Source organism: Mirounga angustirostris, unplaced genomic scaffold (genome assembly GCF_029215605.1).
Source record: "Mirounga angustirostris isolate CCGP_5_RB_7025 unplaced genomic scaffold, mMirAng1.0.hap1 SCAF_14, whole genome shotgun sequence".
Taxonomy (NCBI): domain Eukaryota; kingdom Metazoa; phylum Chordata; class Mammalia; order Carnivora; family Phocidae; genus Mirounga; species Mirounga angustirostris.
The window spans coordinates 75,687,046-75,710,686 of NW_026991722.1; the positions used below are offsets into that span (position 1 = coordinate 75,687,046).

The 23,641-nt window shown below is 39.7% G+C and overlaps 1 protein-coding gene across 17 annotated transcripts in view; it reads right to left on the reverse strand.

Annotated features, from left to right (window-relative positions):
* Positions 1 to 23,641, reverse strand: part of ATXN2 (ataxin 2) — a 134,196-nt gene that overhangs the window by 1,958 nt on the left and 108,597 nt on the right. For 9 of the 17 annotated variants that reach the window (XM_064578381.1, XM_064578382.1, XM_064578377.1 and 6 more), the window contains 5 exons: positions 13,425 to 13,609; positions 12,966 to 13,098; positions 9,353 to 9,406; positions 3,088 to 3,233; positions 2,008 to 2,235 (listed from right to left, as the gene is read on the reverse strand). In XM_064578381.1, the coding sequence (XP_064434451.1) occupies positions 2,008 to 2,235; positions 3,088 to 3,233; positions 9,353 to 9,406; positions 12,966 to 13,098; positions 13,425 to 13,609 (746 nt within the window). The other 8 variants (XM_064578375.1, XM_064578373.1, XM_064578376.1 and 5 more) reach the window with 5 other exon arrangements.

Genomic DNA, 23,641 nt, shown 5'->3' on the forward strand with positions numbered 1-23,641 from the left:
TCACAAAGCTCAGATATCTGATCCGAAGGCAGCTTTCTCAACTTAATAGGAGGTGAGATGCAATGATGCTTCAGAATCTGGCTTCTGCGTGGGGCCTGAAGTAGTTTTAAAGATAAACTCCCTTTTAATCACGAAAGCAGGTGATGACAATAATCTATGGATTCCTTAGCCCTCTCGTTCTTTGCCCCTCCCCTCTGTTTTTTTGTCTGCTCACCAGCACATCTCTGTGAAGAATGAGTCGGGGCAGCGAGAGAAGAGACAGTCGGGCCCCTTTACTCTAAGAGATACGCTGACTGAGCAGGAGGAGTGGGCTGCAGTAAATAGCTCCAATGAAATGGGGAGGAGTAATGTGCAATTATCTGGGCCAGCCCCGTGCCCCTAAACCAAGTGATAGTGAGTGCAACCTGGTCTCACTGTCAAGTTGGAAAAGGTTTAGCCAGCCCAAATCGCTGGATCCCAGCTCAGGGGGATATGGCAGGGTCAGGAGGAGACCCCCTTTCCTGCCTCCCATACTGTGCACTGTTCTAGACCACAATAAGCCTTGAATGAAATGCTGTTTTTACTCTCTTACATATTCAAATGGGCCCATAGCATATCTGGACTTCCCTAGAAGTGTTAACCTTTTTCTCTTTCAACACAAAAACACAAAAGTGAGGTTTTAGGAACCCTGACTTACATGTAAATTCACATATCTACTTAGCCACCAACCTCTGCTAACCACCTACAGGACCCCCGCTCTCATGAAGCTCCTGATTCAGCCAAACCATGATGGCCCACACCTGACCAAACCGGCTCCCCTCCCCACTATCAAAAGCAAATCATCCAAGTGCAGTGCGCCACACTACAGAACCCTCACTTGTGCAGAGGAGGACACCCAAACTTCCCAGAGCTGTGGAACTCTAGTTACAAGGTTGCCTTCTGAGAGAGAGCTCCAACTGAGTTGCATCTCCAGCCCCCAGCATGCCAGAGCCTCAGTGGCGCCCTATTCAACATGAAAGGGAGTTCAGTGAGCAGTCTAGCTTACACCTGCCTAAGAGAGTTCTGTTATGAAAGCAGCAAAAAGAGCCATCAAATACAGCCGATTCACCCTTAACAGCTCCAGGGAGGGCCTCAAGGACCGTGTTAGAGCCCAACTTCAGTGCAGCTCCTTGTTAAGATAATCTAACTTGGCCCTGGACTGCACTGGACTTTGTCAGCAGCTGACGCAGCCAGCAACCACTAAGATGTCAACCACACCTTCCAACCATTAGAGGCTTACGCTGGAGCTGAGCTCCAAAGAGCCTCCCAGGCTGCTCTTTAAGAAAAATGGGAACGCCTGAGTGCTTCCAGCTTCTAGTTACACTGCACCAATGTACAAGGCCAAGCCCTTCCAAGAAGTACAACATATGGTCAAAGCGGGTGTACCGATAGGCAAGGAAATCAAGTGGAGAGATTTCTCTGGAACTCGTGTGACTAACATTCAAGCTGACAGGCTCAGGGCAGTCACCTCAGAGAGCGGAGAATTTGTGAAGCCCAACCTCCCTGCCAGATTTGTGTGTGTGTGTGTGTGTGTGTGTATGAGAGAGGGATTGGGGGGAGGCGGGGAGTAGGAGGGAGAGAGACAGAGAGAGACAGAGAGGAGGAGGAAGGGAGGAAGGGAGGGAGGGAGGAAGAGAAAGAATATATATACTATGTATACACATATAGCAGTGAAGCTATATAAACATAGCGAAGCAGACACAGGAAAGGAAAGGATCGGGTTGCATTCCAAAATCAGAGGTATTTTTAAGGTCTCAGATGGGAAACATTAAAGGACTGACCAATCAGCAACTTTACTGACCCCATTACAAAACCACACCAACATTCATTTAGGGCCAGATCACATGTATTTGAGTGGGAAAAGGGAGACAGGCAAATGGCATCACACACAGGGTTTCCTAGCTTGCAGAGCATCTGCTCTTTGCTGCTTATCTGACAACTTTCATATTCTACTCGGTCTTCACAGAAAGTTGGCTAAAGCTGGTTTACCTGAGGTACGTGGGCCATGTGGGGAGGATTGGTGTATGCCGGCTGAACATGAGAAGGATGGATTGTAAAGACGGTCTGTTGTGCTGCTGGGAAACTATTCTGTGGAGACTGCGTATTGGAGGCAGGGGTCATGGCAGGTGGGGTTGGTGCGAGCCCCGCGTGGTAAATGGCTGACTGCTGCTGTGGACTGGCCAAATGGAGAGCCTGGGCGGCCTGGTGCTGATGGTGCTGCCAAGAGACAAGAAAGAAGTGAGAAAACCATTTCCTGAATGAAAAGCAGTTAAGGTGACACACAGAGCTGAACTCCCCATAGGAAAGCAGGCTCCCCTGGGCCCATCTAAGATGAAGGGCGGTGGCAAGTACCAGAGAACGTACAGGGTGGTAAGGGCAGGGCTGGGGGACAAGTGGTGGTTGCAAGCCCTCAACCAAGCAGAGGCAGAACGGCAGCTCTGCCCCAGGGAACTGAAAGATGTCAAAGAGATGCTTCACTGCCCTGTTAACAAACATGACTGCAGAAGCTAATAGGGAAAAAAATTGTACAATTGTTAGAAATGAAGTAAAAAAAAAAAAAAAAAGTCCCAAGCCAATTCCCTATATAATGTTAAATTAGATTTTTCAATCACTGATTTCTAGAACTTACTCAGTCACCTCATTCTCAACATGCATCTTAATAAGACTTAAAAACAGTAACAGGGGCGCCTGGGTGGCTCAGTGGTTAAGCGTCTGCCTTCGGGTCAGGTCATGATCCCAGGGGCCTGGGGTCGAGCCCCGCATCAGGCTCGCTGCTCAGCTTCCCTGCTTCTGCCTCTCCCACTCCCCCTGCTTGTGTTCCCGCTCTCGCTGTGTCTCTCCTCTGTCAAATAAATAAAATCTTTAAAAAACAAAACAAAACACAAAACCTAGTAACAACCAAAACCAAATCCCAGGGGCACAGTGGGCAGTTAGCTATACGCTGCCTCCACGAGGCAGGGGTGTGAGGTGTTTTGATAACGTGGTACCCAGCACAATACTCAGCACTGAAGAAAATGCTCAGTAAACGGAATGAGGATGCAATTCTACAAGACCTGAGCTTCTCCTTACCTGAACAGGACTGGGTGCAGGATGACTTCCGCCATGTTGGCTCTGCTGCTGGCCAGTGGGGGTAGCTGAAGGCTGAGGATGTGGAGTATGTGGGTGCAGGGTAGCATTCGGGTGCGCATACTGCTGAGCAAGGGAGCCAGTGGAAACTGAAGTGAAAGAAAAACGTGTGTGTACAACCAACATGTAGCATGGTCTCAATTGCTCCTCTATGCCTCATCAGCTGAGCTTTCGTGATACTCAGTGCCTAACTCATACTTTTACCAATCTGTGTTTGACTCCATTTTTAAACCATCCATTTTCTTGAAAATCTTAAGTGTGAAGTTATCGCTTACCAATCAGACTAGCATTTTATTTCTATAACACAGCTGTATACATTATATTAAAATCTAATTAAATTTACTCAAAGTAGTCACTAGATTTTCCTGAAAAAGCCACTTAATAGCATCAACAGAAACAATTCTCTCTCTCTCTCTCTCTCTCTCACACACACACACACACACACACACACACACACACACACACACACTTTAGCTCAAGGCCATCATCTGGCTAACCTCACCATGCTACTGCCCTGGAGCAGGCACAGTGTCCCATGGGCACTGACTGCATTGGGGGGACTGGGTGAAAGGGCTGGGTAAGGTATGTGGCAAGGTCAGGGCTCTGTCTTCATGGCCAAATGACCATAATCAATCTCAGCTGATCACAGAAGTCACTCTGCCACTCAGTTCATTCCCTGGACCCTCCCTACTCAAGGCTCTCTCTCACCTTTGCTTTAAAAAATCTTTTAAATGGAATTACCTAAACTATGTAGAAAAGTGAACTCCCTTCCAAGCATCCCAGCCTTTAGAAAGATTTGTACTAGCTGGAGTAACTTCAAAGGAAATATGATGGGCCACTCTTAAGTAAAAATGTGTTCATTTGAAGATAAGAACCTAAAGCCAATTCTTTATGGATCTCTGCAAGAACCATACCTTGACAGGAGATTAGGTATAAATTCATTTGTTCATGTATTCCCAAAATAGCAATTTGAGAATCAAAATCACAATAAGATGAGTTCACTGCTTCCAGTGACTACTGACAGCACACGGATACAAATCTAACCATGATGTGGCAACGAGCTGATAAACAGTTTTCTCAAGACCCATCCCTAGCAACATAGGACTTCCAGCCTTCTCTCAAATTCATCCTAAAATTCCAGAGAAGCTAAATCCACACACAGAAACAATTCCAAAATAGCTCCTCATGTTCTTCCTATGACATGTGTGCAAAAACAGACATACAGGGGACTGACAGGAAGAAACAAGCACTGCTTTGAGATCAGGCCCTCTAACTCTGGCAGTCTAATAGGCAAGAATGCCAAGAGTCACCAGCATAAGTGACACCCGGCATGTCCCACAGAAATGTTATGCAGAGGATTAGGCACAAGAAGCAATTCTGTAATGCTTGATGTTGTAGGGCCAAAGGCCACCAATATTCCAGCCTAACTGGTTATCTCCCCAACTGTATTTGTATATATGTATTTTTAAAAGTAGACTCTATGCCCAGCATGGGGCTTGAACTCACAACCCTGAGTTCAAGAGTTGCACAGTCTACCAACTGAGCTAGCCAGATACCCCATATACATATCTTTTAAAAAAGGCAAAAGCAAGGCAAAGAGCCAGTGCGAGGATTACCTGTGCATCCACTGCCAATGTCATAGCAGGTATTAATATTCATTAATACCCAGATTAAACAAAACACTTTTGTTTATACACTGAAAAAATTTCCCTAACTGTAAGAGTTAATACACATTGGAACATATTAACCAGGAAAGTTGTGGCATGATATTCTCTGGGTGTTTTTAGGAAGAGTCCATGCCTGTCTTCTGGGAGCTGGGAAGAATAATGTGCTAATTGCTTTCCTTGAACTCCATGGTCCCGAGTCTATAAAAGTCAGTGTCTTTCTTCTAATTCATTCTTCACCATCATATTCATTAGGTTAACTTTCAGATCCCCCCCAAACTGTCTAGGCACTGACTTGGTCTAAAAGACTTGATGTAGGGCGCCTGGGTGGCTCAGTTGGTGACTGCCTTCGGCTCAGGTCATGATCCTGGAGTCCCGGGATCGAGTCCCACATCGGGCTCCCTGCTCAGCAGGGAGTCTGCTTCTCCCTCTGACCCTCCTCCCTCTCATGCTGTCTCTCATTCTCTCTCTCGCAAATAAATAAAATCTTAAAAAAAAAAAAAAAAAGACTTGATGTAAATTTTGAACCTGACTCTGCTCTTATAAAAATGTTACACTCAGGGCGCCTGGGTGGCTCAGTTGGTTAAGCGACTGCCTTCGGCTCAGGTCATGATCCTGGAGTCCCTGGATCGAGTCCCGCATCGGGCTCCCTGCTCAGCAGGGAGTCTGCTTCTCCCTCTGACCCTCCCCCCCTCATGTGCTTGCTCTCTCTCATTCTCTCTCTTTCAAATAAATAAATAAAATCTTTAAAAAAAAAAAATGTTACACTCATTCTTCAAATTTACTTTTAAATAACTATAATAGGGGCACCTGGGTGGCTCAGTCATTAAGCGTCTGCCTTCGGCTCAGGTCATGATCACAGGGTCCTGGGATCGAACCGCACATCGGGCTCCCTGCTCAGCCAGGAGCATGCTTCTCCCTCTCCCATTCCCCCTGCTTGTGTTCCCTCTCTCGCTGTCTCTCTCTCTCTCTCTGTGTCAAATAAATAAGAATTTAAAATAAATAAATAAATAAATAACTGTAATAGCCACATGCAGCTAGTGGCTGCTGATCACACAGCACAATTTATAGCACACTTTTATTATCACAGAAAGTTCTACTGGAGGATGCTGTCTAGAGTCATTCACGGGCCTTTTTTTTTTTTTTTTTTTTTTAAAGACAATTCCACCCCCAACGTGGAGATCCGACCCTGAGATCAAGAGCCCCATGCTCTGCGGACTAAGCCAGCCAGGCGTCCCTCATGCTCCTTATTTTCACAGTATTAGCGTTAAAATCCTCCCTACCCCCAAGCTTCTTAAGTGTTTCATTTCTAACAATACTAAATCTATCTAGGGGGAAGCAATTCCTGAATCCCAAATTCAATTTATGAGGTTTCACAAAGACAAAGTACAGAATCTCGGAGATTCTATGTTTTAAACTTTATTTATTCAAGAAATGTTTGTACTTTTAATAACCTTCTATGCAAAGGTTTAAGGAAATAAAAACAATAAATAAATAAATTCTAGCTGTGTGCTATATTATTAATTTTCCGACATAAAAACATTACCTCACCCAAGGAGAATAATTACGCCCATGAAATCTCATAATGAAGTAATTCATCAATTAAAAAAGGTAAAAAAAATGGGGTGCCTGGGTGGCTCAGTTGGTTGAGCGACTGCCTTCGGCTCAGGTCATGATCCTGGAGTCCCTGGATCGAGTCCCGCATTGGGCTCCCTGCTCGGCAGGGAGCCTGATTCTCCCTCTGACCCTCCCCCCTTCTCATGTGCTCTCTCTCTCTCTCTCATTCTGTCTCAAATAAATAAATAAAACCTTAAAAAAAAAAAGGTTAAAATCTTGAAATTTGGAAAAAAAGGATGAAATTTTTTTAAGATGAAGTATGTTTTACTGTGTTTTTTTTTTTTTAAGATTTTTTTTACTTATTTATTTGACAGAGAGAGAGCGAGAGCAGGAACACAAGCAGGGGGAGTGGGAGAGGGAGAAGCAGGCTTCCTGCCGAGCAGGGAGCCCGATGTGGGACTCAATCCCAGGATCCTGGGATCATGACCTGAGCCGAAGGCAGACGCTTAACGACTGAGCCACCCAGGCGCCCCTACTGTGCATTTTTAAAAGGCATCTCTGTGGATAGTAGTCTACTAACACTGAAAGGCTATAAAATATTCTAATTTATATCTCATTTGCATTCATAGCACAAATACTTCAAGTAACCCAAACTGTGTGCATCTACACAGGCTTTTGCTTTTAAAAAAAAAAAAACCCTATCCTTTCCGTACCTAAACAAGAGCAAACTACAATGCACTGCAAGAAAAATCAAGCACATGTAAATATGCATCATTAACTGCAAATAAAACTTTAAAAGGTTTAATCAGAAATAATTTCCTTTGTTTATCTTGTTGCTTAAAAGATACCTACTAAGCAAGTTCCTCATCCAGGAATTCTTCCCCCCACTCAAATACAAAAACTGGGTAGCTAATTGGGAAAAATGTGAAATTGACACTTTTTAATTCAATACTTACATAACAACAAAAATATAGTCGGGTTCCTTTAGTAAAATAAATGAGGAAAAAATCTACTAGAATTAGGGAAAGGGAGAAGGGGAGAGTGAAAGACAGTAAATGCTGGGCTTTACTGAGCTGAGTCTACCAATTAACTGCTTTTATTGTAATTATTATAATTATTTCATTAATTTAGCTAAAGATTCCAAAGGTTAAAAACAAATTCTCTTCAAAATTCTGATTTAGCTATTCATCAGTTAAACTTCTATTTATAAAAATTAAGTTGCCTTCATGAAACCAAGATGAATTCAGGCTAATCAAAGAAGTATTGCTTTTTGGGTTTTACCTGGTCCGCAAGTTTCCCACTCACTGTGTTCCTTGATACAAGCGTTTAAAACTCTAAATGTGTGACTTGTCAAAATCCCCACAACACTAAACAAATAAAAATTGTTTCCTAAGCCATGACCTTACTGAAGCCAATTCAGTCCATAAGGCTGTGAGTTTAATTTTTAACCAGGTTTTATCATTTTGACCTTGGATGCACAAGTCAGGAGAGATCACCAGCACTGTAAAACTAAAAACGAAAACAAAATCTTCCCATTTGATGTTAAATTCAGAAAAAAGGAAGTGAAGGAAAACTGAATTCTTAAAGAGGGGAGTAAAAGGCAACTAGACCAAACCATGACAAAATGGCTTGCGGGGAGGGGTGGTACAAAGCAGCAAACTAAATTACAAATAGTAGCCCCACTGTTAGTTTCTTTTAAAAACTAGTAATTCCTTTCAGGGGATGTTGTACTAAGGCAGTTAACACTTAGGTTTGATGATTAAGGACCTTTCAGCTACTTCAGGAAACTGACTCCAAAATTACTATCAGAGACAGTAAGATGGTGAGGATAACTACATTTGAGACCTCAAACTGAGTACATAATAAAATTAATTACTGACACTGTCTTTTACATACTATATCACATACAAAGTTTCCCTTTCATAGTATAGATATACAGCAAGACTCCTTTTTAAAGAGCATCTATTAAAGGATTAAATTTGTTAACAATTCCTAGCACCAAATGAATAACATGTACACACTTATTTTTGGATACCAAGTCATGACACAGTTAATGAAAACTTAAGTCAAAATATTTTCTCAACTTTTTAAAACCTGGCATTTAGTAGATTTAGACATTAAGTCTTTCTAAAATAATCCAAAATTTAGTATCTAAAATCTTAATCCTTAATATCCCTTAGAATATAGTATTGCACATCAAGTGACTCATTCCTGGCATACATTTCTGAAGGACTTGTGCAAGTCAGTACCTTTCTTATCCAAATACCAAAAGTCCATGACTAGCCTTATTTTAAAACTGCCCTACAAAATAAAGAGGACACACCTTACACGTTCATTTCCAAAAGAGAGCCCTGCCCAGACTTTCTCCATTTAGGAGCCATTGATTATTTACCTTTTCACTGGTGGTGAGAGAGGCCAGGGCTGCCAAACATAATCAAGCAGTCGGGCTGCGCTTTCCTGATGAAGCTCAAAACATCCTGGGGTCTACCACCTAAATATTTTAAACCTTCTTCAGTCATGCAAAGACTGAAAACACAGAAATGTTTCTCACCTAGAATTTCAACCCTATTCAATTAAAAAATCCTTGTAAGGATAAATTTCTTCTCACCAGGATACTGAAAAAGCCTAATATTTTCAGCTTTTTATACTAAATTTGTGGGTTGGTTAAAAAAAAAAAAAAAAAAGGGCAGTTCAGCAGAAGTTTCTCTGAACAATGAAAATATTAGGCTTTTCCAAAAGTCGTACATGTTTGCTTGGTATGCAAAAATTAATTTCTGAAGCAACTCAATTTTTTAATTAACTCCAGCTTCCTTAAGCTGGGTTGTATTTCCTTTTTTAAAACTCTGAATTATTTACAAATATACATATATTCAACGATTTTGTCTGGCACAAGGAAAATATTGCTCAACAAGTCTACTCCCTTAACATGTATTCTTTAAAAAGTGTTTTACTGTTCAATTAAAATTAGTATAAAAAACCCAACTCACTGGCAAAGTAGAAAGAAGGGCTTGTCTCCTTGTTGTATGGTAATTTGGGACATGCTGAATTTGGGAAATAGAAAGGTAAATTAGCCTTCTGAGGTGTGCATTTTCCTAATTTTCTGGAAAGGTTGACATATTTAGTAATTTTTTTTGTATTCATGCATAAATCATTTTTCTTATTTTACAAGAGATGACAAGCACTTTAAACATTGCTACAAAATTAAACAAGAAAGGACTGAACCAAAAGATACTTTTTCTTCTGTACTGATGTGTCGAGTTCCACATGCTGACTTGCTTAAATGAAAGGAATAAAATCATAATCTAATCAAAAGACCAACATGGCATTCCACTGAACAACCTGAATATAAATAATGTACCAAAATAAGAGAATATTTACCAAGTTTAATTCAAAAGACTCAAACAATTTTGTATATCATTATTAATAGAAGCATCATTATTCTGTAAGTTCTTTATTAGGCATCTGAAAGTGAACCCAAAAATTTAGAAACATAATAATGGTAATATTAAACATGAGTATAATATCATTTATTAAAATATCTACATAAATGGGTGTGTATAAGTACATTTGGAAGGATATGCACCAAAATGTTAACAGGTAGTTGTCAACTGGAAGGATAATAGGTTCATTTTAAATCTTTTTGCCTCCTGTATTTTCTCATTTATCTGCATTAAACTATCAAAAACAAACTCAAAGAGGATTCTGGATCTAACTCTTCCTGATGGCTTCAGTTAGTAGAGAAATTTTCGTTACTATTTCTGAAAGGGAAAACACCGCTGCCAAAAACAAAATTAGGTGAATTAGGAGACCAGGAAACAAAAAGTAACTTCTTAGGAGGGAAGGGGCGAAGGCAATGATTTAAGTTAGATTAAGGTCAAAGAGATGAAGTTTGTGATCAAACTCCTAAGATAACTAGAAAGAGAACAAGGTCAAGAACTACTTAAAATGTCTAATATTTCTCCTAGCAATTTAGCTGTTCAATAATCTGTCAGCATATTTATATTAAATATACCAACCATTTAAAGACAATAATCAGTCTTTCATTTTGTAGTCCTTAGTGCCCTTTCTATTCTCAAAGCCTTTTGCTATGGCTGTTAACAATGAAAAAATGACCAAAGGGTGACACAGAACTGTCGCCAACATCTGGGTGCATATTCTTTTGTTGGCATAAAAAGTTGAAAATATTTAGATAGAATGAAGCTTCAAAATAGACATAATTCATACTCAAAATACTTGGTTCCTTTGGGAATACGCAATACAAACTGTTCAAGGGAAAGAAGTGTAAAATTAGCATTTCCATGCAACAGATTTGTCTTAGTTTAAAATAATGTACTTTTAAAAGTGTCTTGGAAGATCTAAAATAACTGAAATAAATTACTGAAGAATTAATGAACTTTCTTTACTAGGTTAAACTATGGCTTATGATGGCAAAGAATAAAACAGTTCATTTTCTAGTGTTCTTTTTAGAGTATGAAGTATCCAAATGAGAACCTGAGTAACCAGCAACAACCATATCAAGTCCACAGCCTCACTCCAGTCTGCCCTCATCAACAGACGTCAATTAACTACAACCTGTGTGAACTGCAGGAGAGTAGTTTCAGGTCTGGCTGAGCAACTTTCTCCTGGCAATAAAGAACTAGCCTTCATGACAAATCATGCCAGATTTCACTGGACATTAGACCTAGAGTTTTATTTGCAGTATTTCCTATTTACCCACATATGAATTGACTTCAGGGTCCAAGGACAACTACTTTTCAAATGTAAATGTTTTGGGAAAGTAGTTTTAAACCATTAGCGTCTTAGATACAGTATTTACTATACAGGCTATTTCAAACCAATGAACATCCATCCAAAAGACAAAACCAGATGCTGGCAGTGAGTGAACACACTGAGGAGAAAGATTCTTCTCAACATCACAGTATCACTACAATGTCTCATAAGCATGGGTACACAAATAGCTATTCTCTAAAAAGTAATGGAAATTTTAGCTCAAAAGTTTATATCTTATTCCAAGAGGAGTATGCCAGAAAATGGGAGGGGGAAAATGTTTTTTTCCACTTGTTAAATCATGATGTATTTACCAGAAATATATAAAAAATCATAATGAACTTTTTCATCACTTAAGCCTTTAGCAAACCAGAAAATTGTTGAAATGTATACAAATTGCTTAAAAGCGTATGTGATGAACACGCTTTTATGCAATTTCATACATACTTAGTCCTGGTTAAGACAAGCCAATGAAAAGCAATCATAACCAAAATCATAAGCCAAATCAGTCTGTTGGTATTTTTTTCAATTAAATTATGAATGGGTTTCTTGTAAGAAAGTTTCCCCAAACGTGGCAAATACATCATTTTAATTTAAAGGGCATAATCCACAGTAGAAAGTTTTAAGTGATAATGTGTAAAATAAAGATTGGATTTAAGTATTTTACAAAAACAATGCCTTTAATCATTTAACATTCCTATCACTGCAAACGTGTACAGTGGGAGCATGCCTCCAGGAAGAAAGCACAAGCAGCGGGTTATGGGTGACAAGAAACTTCACTGCTGCTGAGTCCTTATTCCTATGAACCTACAAAATATCATAACTGTAGTCATTAAAAAGGTTTTAAAAGGTTTAAAAATGAAATGTCCACATAATTGTTTGTAATGATAATTTCTCATAGTGGTATACTTTTCATTTGTATGAATAAACTTAAATTTCTTTCCTCCCACTCCAAAAAACTGAAATGCCAATGAGAAAACCTAAATGACAATACAGGAGTGCTCAGGAAAGTTCAAAACAAAACTTACATCTTAATGAAACTAGCACTAAAGTTTTTTGAAAAATATAATATGGGTCAACTCACTGACTCTTTTATTATAAGATATGAGTGGGAAATGTCATTTTAAATTGTCAACATTGAAAACCATATTATTTTAGTACTTTAGACAGATGCAAAGTTGACCTGCACAAAGCTCACCAGCCACAAAACTAAGATGGAGACTTTTGCCTATTATTCTTTTATATATTGTTTAATTATTTTACATAGGATACTTCTCATTTTAATTTTACCATTGCTTATAATGATTATATTTAAAGTGTGATTCATGTCTAAAGGAGATCCAGTATTATACTATTTCGACCCCTTAAAATCAGCATGAGGCAGAAACACAGTAGCATTCATTTTAACAAACAGCAATAAAAATATGTAATGCCAATGACTGCCAGAGGAAGGAGTGAAGCAGAATGCTTTCTTGCTAGAGAGTGCTCTCATTGTGGTAAAACTTTCTTGCATGCCTTAGGCAGGCCATACCAAATGGTTGTAATACTGATGAGGAAGAGGAGGAAAAGGTCTTTCTCCACAAATGATAATTTCTGTTATACAAATCATTCTATTTCACTTAAAATAAGGAGAGATATTTGAAGACCGACAAATTTCAGGAACAGAAGGTGAAATGATGTTGCCAAGACTTATAGAAATGGGTTCATCTCTTCTTTAGATTCTTGACCCTCAATAGTATAAAAGGCTAAGTTATTCTTAAAAGTTTCTTTCCAGAGCTTTAAAATAAATTACTAGTCACTCACACTGAAAGAGAGAAACAAAATGCTTCCTACCATACATCGCATGCGTCTGCTCATGAGCCCCGTACTGAGTTGCTGAAGAAGACACTAAACCAGGCTGGGCATGTGCTGGTGGTGCCATCATTCTAGCATTACCCTGTATCACAGGACTATAGACATGAGGATGCTGTGTTCAAACAAAATATAAAGAAAATACATTAAAGTATCGAATAGAGTCAAGCAAATTTTAGTTAGAGGTCTTAACTCCACGCTTTCCAGGGTTACAGAAACAACTCTGAAAATCCTAAAATGAATGTTCTTGGCTATTTCCTTTGAAATACTTACACTGATCAGCAACCTTCTTATACTAAAAAGGCCCCCAAATACTTAACTATCTACCTCACTATAACACAGAGCACAAAATGTAAAGGAAAACCCCTTTACCATATTAAAGGTTAAAACTGAAAGTTATGTAAATGGAACAAAAATAGAGTTAGATCATATCAGCCTTACCTGAGACTGATAATGTGGCACATGCTGAACAAGAGGCTGATTTGGAAACTGCTGAGGACTATAGGCAACATATTGTGTGGAATAAGCTGGTGGGGTGGCCACAATTGGTGGGCCCGCTGCTGAGGCTGGGTGCATCATGGTGCTCTGATGATGCTGGTCTTGCCGCTGTTGGGGCATATTTGGTACTGCAGAAAAGATGACTTAGTATTAGAAAATACCATCTCCTTAGAATCAAACACACGAACACGGTCCAGGAGGCTGTGCGTGATGTGACCCTCCTGCCTGCCTCTTCAGTGCCATGTTATACCACTCCCACCACCACTTCAGCCACTCTGGCCGATTTTCCTATTACATATGCCTCAAACACCAATCCCCAACCCTCAGCTTGGACAACTCTGACTCAACCCTCAGGAGTCAGCCTGAAAGCAGCTTCATCCGAGACCCTCTCTAATGACCCCCAGATTTTATCCTGAGTCCCTGTAAATAGACTCTTTAAGCACTACGAAAACTTTCCTTCATACTACTTTCTCAGATAAGATAATCCCTATCTGATAAACCGAATTATGCCACTTGCTACAGGCGGCTATTAGAGTTATTCAAAGAAAAACAACAGCATAAGAAAAAAGCCAAAACAGACCCAACACTAAGCTTAACTCTATCTTAATTTCCCATCACTGAATTCTTACACAATCTCTTGCTCTTTCTCAAGACACAGCATCACACACTACAGTGTAGCAGGTTTCTAATAGTTCTTTTTAAAAATCACTTTGTCTTTTATTATTATTATTTTAAGATTTTATTTATTTGAGAGAGACTGAGCGAGCGAGCTCAGGAGCAGGGAGGAGGGGCAGAGGGAGAGGGAGAAGCAGACTCTCTGCTGAGCAGAGAGCCCCACATGGGGCTCAATCCCAGGACCAAGATCATGACCTGAGCCAGAGGCAGATGCCCAACCAACTGATCCACCTAGGTGGCCCTACTTTATGTCTTTTATTATTATTCCACACAGATTTCTGCCTCATGGTCCCCCCCGTGTTAAAACTCTAATTAAGAATTCAGGGGCGCCTGGGTGGCTCAGTTGGTTGAGCGGCTGCCTTCTGCTCAAGTCCTGAAATCAAGTCCCGCATCAGGCTCCCTGCTCAGCATGGAGTCTGCTTCTCCCTCTGACCCTCTCCCCTCTCATGCTCTCTCTCACTCAAATAAATAAGATCTTTAAAAAAAAAAAAAAAAAAAGAATTCAGCTCAACTGGGGTGCCTGGCTGGCTCAGTCAGTAGAGGATACAATTCTTGTTCTTGGGGTGTGAATTTGAGCCCCACACTGGGCGTAGAGATTATTTTTTAAAAATTTAGGGGCACCTACGTGGCTCAGTGTGTTAAGTGTCTGCCTTCGGCTCAGATCATGATCCCAGGGTACTGGGATTGAGCCCCACATCGGGCTCCCTGCTCATGGGGAACCTGCTTCTGCCTCTCCTTTCTGCCGGTGCTCTCTTCTCTAATGTAAAATCTTAAAAAAAAAAAAAAAAAAAATTCAGCACAACTGTCATCTCCTCTGTAGTATCTTTCCCAGTTCCCCCAAAAGAGCTAGCTGCACGCTCTGTGTACCTTCACCTTACATGTCTATTAGAGCACTGATTGTTGTCTGTGATGGGTTTTGTGGTGTGATGTTAACAAAGCCACCTGAGGGAAGGAACCATGAACCACTGCTTACAACAAGGTAGGAGGCATAAAGAATGTATAACTCGGCATGTTCATAAAATCATCAGAATTATATAAGTAGTTACTAGTTGAGAGAGTTTGTTTATTTTAAATATTTCAATTTTCTGGGGCACCTGGGTGGCTCAGTCGTTAAGCGTCTGCCTTCGGCCCAGGTCATGATCCCAGGGTTCTGGGATCGAGCCCCGCATCGGGCTCCCTGCTCAGCACGAAGCCTGCTTCTCCCTCTCCCAATCCCCCTGCTTGTGTTCCCTTCTCTTGCTGTCTCTCTGTCAAATAAATAAATAAAATCTTTTTAAAAATAAATAAACAAAATATTTCAATTTTCTTGCTAAAAATTTAATGACTTTCTGAAATTTAGGAGAGCTAGTTATATAATGTTTTATGTATTTAGAAAAGTAAATGTGGAAATGGAAGAAACGTGTATACAGTAATATTGTTCTGAATTTGATCTTGAGAGTCCATATAATTGAAAAAGCAATTCCTTTTAGTAAAGAAAAGCCACCCCAAACTCCTATAACATTTTTTAACAAGTGAAAGTTCACTATTTCTTTTGATACTTGATTATAACCCTCATACATTTAAAAAAATTAAGTAAAAAAGCCAGTCAAGTGTACAATCTTTTTTAAAATTAAAATTCTAGGGATGCCTGGGTGGCTCTGTCAGTTAAGCATCTGCCTTCGGCTCACGTCATGATCCCAGCATCCTTAGATCAAGCCCCACATTAGGCTCCCTGCTCAGTGGGAAGCCTGCTTCTCCCTCTCTCTCTGCAGCTTTCCCTGCTTGTGCACACGCAATCTCTGTCAAATAAATAAATAAAATCTTTTTTAAAAATTTAAAATTCTGTTACACATACAGAAAATACTTGAATACAATTTTAAAACATAAAAAATTCAACAATACTAAAGAAAATCTTCCATCCCACTATTTGCATACTCTTTTTTCCACTAACAGCAACCACTGTGTATGGTCTTCTAGATTATCTTCTATGCATTAGTACATACGCATATGTATTTATACAGACATATACTTGGGTTTATGGTATATTTTCTTCCTTAAATTGAATTTATCTTAATATTAAACTATAATTTAGATGGACCATAGTTTAACCATTTCCTTATGTCCAGTGGTTTTCAACTGAGAACAATTTTTCAAGGGACATTTGGCAATATCTGGAGACATTTTGGTTGTCAAAACTGGGAGAAGGGGAGGACCGCTAGCATCAAATGGGTAAAGGCCCAGACACCTGGGTGGCTCGGTCAGTTAAGCATCTGCCTTCAGCTCAGGTCATGATCCCAAGGGTTCTGGGATCGAGTCCCGCATTGGGCTCCGCTTCTCCCTCTCCCTCCCCCCACCCCCTGCTCATGCTTGCTCTCTCTCCCCCAATCGCTCTCTCTCTCAAATAAATAAAATCTTTTAAAAATATATTTTTTAAAAATGGGTAAAGGCCAGGTATGCTAATAAACCAAAAATACCTGTCCCAAAATGTCAACAGTGCCAAGGCTAAGAAATTCTGCTCTGTGTTGATCAAGTTCTTGACTTTGGCAGATTTTTAAACACAACAAAATTTTTCTCACAGGTTGTAAAAAACACTGCATTTGAACCACCAAGAAGACAAAGTGGTTTTATGCAAAGGCCTTACTATCATGCAGGAAAGATATGCCTTATACAATCTATGACTGCATTTCAGAAGCAAGTTCTTGACAGATAAAACAGCACGATACAAAATTAACACAAAGACCGCAATAGCCTTCATACATAGTACTTCATAAACTTAAACTTACTTCATAAGTAACTACTTAAACTGCAGTGGAAAACACCCTGGTTTATAATAACAATAAAAAAAGAAGATACCTAAGGTATAAACTGAAAAAACACACACTATCTTTTAAGAGAAACTTTAAAAAACCACTAAAGATACAGAAGCAGATTTAAAGAAGCAGAAAGGCATAATTGTTCTTGCATAAGAAGACTAAATAAAAAGACAGCAATTCTCCCCTAAGTTAATATATAAATTTAATGTGATTCCAATAAAAATGCCAATTGGCGAACTGAATGTTAAAAACCATGAGTTTGTACTGACAGAACAACAAAAACCGTCATTGGTCAACCTTTAGAGAATAGTATGAAATCAACTCATTATTTTGAGAACTTTCTTGAAATGATGACATTTTAATTGCACAAACTATATCTCACAGTAACCAGTTTGACAAGGTAAAGTTTTTCTTTTTTTAAGATTTTATTTATTTATCAGAGAGAGAGAGAGAGAGAGAGAGCGCGCGTGAGTGAGCACACACAAGCAGGGGGAGTGGAAGGCAGAGGGAGAAGCAGGTTCCCTGCTGAGCAAGAAGCCTGATGTATAGGACTCGATCCCAGGACCCCGAGATCATGACCTGAGCCACCCAGGCATCTATAAAGCTTTTCTTTATAGAAATATTCCATCTAATAATTGAAGAGGAATAATAGAGAATGTCACCATCTTGCAACCTTTAATGAAGTGATGGATCTAGGGCGAGACAATGACTGTCAGTGGCCGCTAAAACAGAGAAGAGCTGGTAGGAAATGTTATCCCGAACAGGTAAGGCTATCCTACTATCATAAAAAAGAAAGATGATATCATGTGACTCCTAATGATAGTACACACTTCATCTATGAGACATTCTAGATTAAATTTAAAAAACTATAACCTGATCTTATCAAGCCTCTCTAGATATCTACTATAGGTTTGCAAGGATTACAGAGAACAGAGGGCCACTTTAAACACCACCACGGAGATGCAATTCCTGAAATTCAAATTGTAGGAAAGAATACAGGACAAAGAAGCTGGATTTAAGTAAAATGTAAAGGGGGTGGGAAACTCAAGGGAAAATTTTAAGAGGGACTTATCATTAAAAGAGGTACATCAATCAAATAAAAAGTGTGCATTTTGGATGATGGTTAGCCATCATCTGAGCTTTCAGTGAGTTCACATATTTTATATATATATAAAACAAATAATAATGTCAAATTTTGAAATAATCAGAGAATTACCAAAATTACCAAATGTGACACAGAGAGAAATGCTGAGCAAATGCTGTTGGAAAAATGGTGCCAACAGACTAGCTTGAAACAGGGTTGCCACAAACCTTCACTTTGTAAAAAAGGCAGTACGTAGAGTGTAATAAAAGGAAGTATGCGTGTACCTAACACTCTAAGGTAACGCTTTACCCTAAGAACAGGAGCAATGTAAGGATCACATCACTGAGAAGACTTAGCCAGGGCAATAAAGCGAGAAAAAGATACAGTGACTAGGTTATGATTATGTACACAGAAAATTCTAAGTCTAAAAGAAGCTACTAAAAACGATAAATGTGTTTAGTGAAGTGGCAAGACACAAGGTCAGTATTAAAAAATCAAGTGTATCTCTATATATTTGGTAAACAATGTTAAAAAATTTTAAAACACTGAAAGGAGCAGCATAAAAATATGAAATACCAACAACTTCTCACTCTGAAAACTGGCACGTAAAGGTTTCTAAATGAAATAGATACTAAGGAAAATTAATACTGCAAAGAAGTGTTAAATTTTATTCTGTAAGGTAATAATGAGACGACAAATATTTTAAAAATATACACATTGTAGCAAAGCATAAATGAGCCCACCTCCAAGCTGGGTCCCTGTGATCCTGCCTCCTGGTACTCACATCCTCGTGTAGTTCCCGCCCACTGTACCAGGTCTGCTTTGTGTCATCTCTAGCACACCACACAAGTTACAGCATTTCCAAGGTTAGGCTGTAGAACACACTGTAGCTTCCATTTATGCCAATTTCTCTCTGAATACTTGTTTTGGGAGAAGCCAGCTGCCATGTTTAGATAGCTCTGAATCTGGAAGCAGATCCTCCAGCCCCATTTAACCCTTCAGATACTATAGTTCTAACCAACATCTTGGCGGCAACTTCATAAGAGACTGAGGCAGAACCACCCAGTTAAGCTACTCCTGAATTTCTGACCCTGAGAAACTGTGTGAAATAATTTATATTTGTTGTTTTAGGCAGCTAAGCTCTGTGGTAATTTGTTAAAAGACAGACAATACAGGGGCGCTTGGGTGGCTTAGTCAGTTAAGCATCTGACTCTCAGTTTCAGCTCAGGTCATGATCTCAGTGTTGTCAGATTGAGCCCCACATGAGGCTCCACACTCAGAAGGGAGTTGGCTTGCTTGAGATTCTCTCCCTCTGCCCCTACCCCTTCTCTTTCTCTTAATAAATAAATAGAATCTTTTTTTTTTAAGATTTTTTTTTTTTTAATTTATTTTTTGACAGAGAGAGAGACCACGAGAGAGGGAACACAAGCAGGGGGAGTGGGAGAGGGAGAGGCCTCCCAACAAGCAGGGAATCTGACATGGGACTCAATCCCAGGACCCTGGGATCATGACTTGAGCCAAAGGCAGATGCTTAACCAACTGAGCCAAGCAGGCGCCCCTCTTTTTCTTTTTTAAAAGGATAATACAGTTACTATTTTTACAAAGTTTTCAATGGAAAAGAAAAAGAGATGCAAGCAAGAAGTCACTGTAAAAATCTTGCAGTGTTAACTTGAATTAGATGTATCAGTATGAATTTCCTAATTTTGTCCACTGAAAAGGCCAAGACACAGTACTCAACAGCACACCCAAAGACCAGAAAACGGTTTATAAATACTATTTCCGCAAAAAGAATCAGGATTCCTTGAAGGAATATGGATCCAGGTCTGAGTTTAGAAAAAGATTAGCCTGAAACATCTTACTTACAGCAGAAACTAAGGAAGTTATCAAAGACAAATGCAGAGGGGGCGCCCGGGTGGCTCAGTCGGTTAAGCATCTACCTTTGGCTCAGGTCATGATCTCGGGGTCCTGGGATTGAGCCCCATGTCGGGAATCCCTGCTCAGCGGGGAGTCTGCTTCTCCCTCTCCCTCTGCCACTCTCCCCTGCTCATATGTGCTCTCTCTCAAATAAACAAATTATACCTTCAAAAAAAGACAAATGAATAGTACACCAAAAGGACACAGAAGCCAACTGGAAGGGACTGCCATTGATAAAAGATGGGACAATAGGAGCAGCAAAAAGAATAACTGACTGAAACACAATGAATATATAAAAGTATATGAAAATCCATGCATTCATAACATTTAAAAAATAAAAAAGGGGAGACAGCGACATCTTTCAAAGCGAACAATTTCACTAGACACTACTGAAAAGTATCAAGGGCACCAACTCCTCCTTGGAAACTGGCACTTAAGGCAATTTTAAGCCCTTAAATTTAAGCATTTATTCTAACTTTCCTGTACCAACTATCTGAGGATAACCATATACAGCCCTAGTTGAAAAGAACAGTCCCTTACAGGATGATTCCAGCTAACGAACAGAAAAGAAATGCTAGGAATTCAGAAATTACTGTTTTCAAACTCCTAACTGCAATGATTTTCAAAGTATGATCGCAGACCATCAGCATCACTAGGGAACTAGTTTTATAAGCTGCACTAGAAATTTAAATTCTCAGGCTATATCCCAAACCTACTGAATTGGAAACTCTGGGGCTGGGGCCAAGCAATCTGTGTTTTTAACAAACTCACCAAGTGATTCTGATACACACTAAAATTTGAGAACCAGAGCCCTAACAAATTATATGAAAGAGTAACAGAAAACTTTACATCTGGGGAGGGGAGGACTGGGCTATCACCACCTGAGCCCTTAATTTTACCAATTATCAAAGTATGACCAGATCTTGTACACCTCCTGAATGATCCAATGGAACTCACAATCATCTATTAAATATTCTTACCTCTCTCCCACAAAAAAATTAAACCTGAATGTAATCAATGACATCACAAGAAGTGAACAATCTAGAATATGGGACATTCCTATATAACAACTGGTTTCTGCCACAAAGCAATAGCAGGGGGGAAGACAGGGGAATTACAAAGACATGTAATAAATATAATAAAGTATGGATCTTACTACTTTGATCCATATTCACACAAACCAACTGTAAAAATATATACATGACTCAACCAAGGTAATGTAATTATGGTGATTATTAGACAAAAAGGAATTACTATTTTATAAAGTGTGATAACAGCACTCTGGCTAGCTAAGAAAAATGTCCCATATTCAAAAGGATACACACTAAGTATGTAGAAATAAAATGGCATGACGTCTGGGATCTACTTTAAATACTGCAGCAAAGAAACAAAGCACCCCTCAAATAAATATGGCAAAATCTTGATAATCACCAAATCTGAACTATGGACCAAGCAATTACCATGTCACTTTCCACCTTCTTAGCAAAGCACATGTTTACAGCTGCTGTTTGTAGTGTGCCTGTTCCACCTTCTCGGAACTGGCTCTGCAACACTGGCTGAGGGTCCCTCGGAGCGCACAACGTCTCTGTCTATGGGAAATGACACTGCCGCCTGAAGTTAAAGTGCCTCTCTCCCATCAGAGCCATACTATAGTGCTTGCTTTCACTGCAATTATCTTTTTTGTTTTAACATAAAAACATCCCCATTGTGCTGTCTTAAATAATCATTAAAATATCCCCAAACCAGGTAGTAATATAGGAACACCTTAGTATTTTTTTAATTTAAATTCAATTAATTAACATGTATTATTGGTTTCAGAGGTAGAGGTCAGTGATTCATCAGTCTCATATAACACTCAGTGCTCATTACATCACGTTCCCTCCTTAATGTCCATCACCCAGTGACCCCATCCCCCACCTTCCTCCCTTCCAGCAACCCTCAGTTTGTTTCCTATGCTTCAGAGTCTCTTATGGTTTGTCTCCTTCTCTGATTTCGTTTTATTTTTTCTTCTCTTCCCCTATGATCCTCTGTTTTGTTTCTTTAATTCCACATACAAGTGAGATCATGATACTTGTTGTTCTCTGACTTATCTCGCTTAGAATACCCTCTAGTTCCATCCACATACTTTGCAAATGGCAAGATTTCATTTTTATTTTATTTTTTTAAATTTGAGAGGGAGAGAGAGAGGGGGAGAACACAAGCAGGGGGAGGAGCAGAGGGAGAAGCAGACTCCCCACTGAGTGGGGAGCCCAATGCGGGACTCCATTCCAGGACGCCAGGACCATGACCTGAGCCAAAGGCAGAAACCTAACTGACTGAGCCACCCCGGCGCCCCTTCATTTTTCTTTTGATGGCTGAGTAGTATTCCATCGTATTGATATACCACATCTTCTTTATCCATTCATCTGCCAATGGACAGCTGGGCTCTTTCCATAGTTTGGCTATTGTGGACAGTGCTGCTATAAACACTGGGGTGCAGGTGCCCCTTCAGATCACTGTATTTGTATCTTTGAGGTAAATACACAGTAATGCAATTGCTGGGTCATAGGGCAGCTCTGTTTTCAACATTTTGAGGAACCTCCATACTGTTTTCCAGAGTGGCTGCACCAGCTTGCATTCCCACCAACAGTGTAAGAGGAAGGAACACCTTAATATTAACCTCACTCAAAATGGCACTAAAAAAACCTTTTCTCCACCTGAATTTTTTTAGATCCACAGAATAAGATTAATCTTAAAACTAGGTAACTTCAAATTATCCAAGCTACAGTTCTTTCAACACGTTCCAGTGTTCAAAGGCAAAGGATACCATACTTGTTTAAAAAAAAAATTAAGAATTTTAATTAACATCCACAAAATGATTACTTCAAATACTGAGGAAAGCTTATTAATTTAAGAAGTCAAAGTTTTAGGTCAGGAGGGTATTACTGGGCATTGAGAAATATTTTTAATATAAATCATTTACTTTCTATAGTTTCTTAATAAAATGATAGCAATTAATAACTCTCAACTACCTGCATGGCGAAAAAGGACATCCTTTAGCATTTGCCAACATTAAAAGATTTCTTTCTTTTTTTTTTTAAAGATTTTATTTATTTGAGAGAGACAGAGAGACAGAGAGACAGTGGGGGGAGTAGGGTCAGAGGGAGAAGCAGACTCCCTGCTGAGCACGGAGCCCGATGCAGGACTCGATTCCAGGACTCCGGGATCATGACCTGAGCCAAAGGCAGTCTCTCAACCAACTGAGCCACCCAGGCGCCCTAAAAGATTTCGTTTTAAGATCAATATGTGTTGGGGTGCCTGGTGGCTCAGTTGGTTGAGCGTCTGCCTTCGGCTCAGGTCATGATCCCACGGTCCCAGGATCAAGTTCCCATCGGGCTCCCTGTTCAGCAGGGAGCTTGCTTCTCCCAGCCTGTGCTCTCTCTTGCTATCTCTGTCTCTCTCTTTCAAATAAATAAAATAAATAAAAAATCTTAAAAAAAAAAAAGATCAATGTGTGTTTTTTCCCATGAAGGCTGTTTAATCCCAAGTGTAGAATATTGGATTACACAACATTCTCATTTTATTATTTTTTTAAAGATTTATTTATTTATTTGAGGGTGGGGAGGAGCAGAGGGAGAGGGAGAGAGAATCCCAAGCAAACTACCTGGAACCCAACGTAGGGCTTGATCTCACGACCCTGAGATCACGACCTGAGC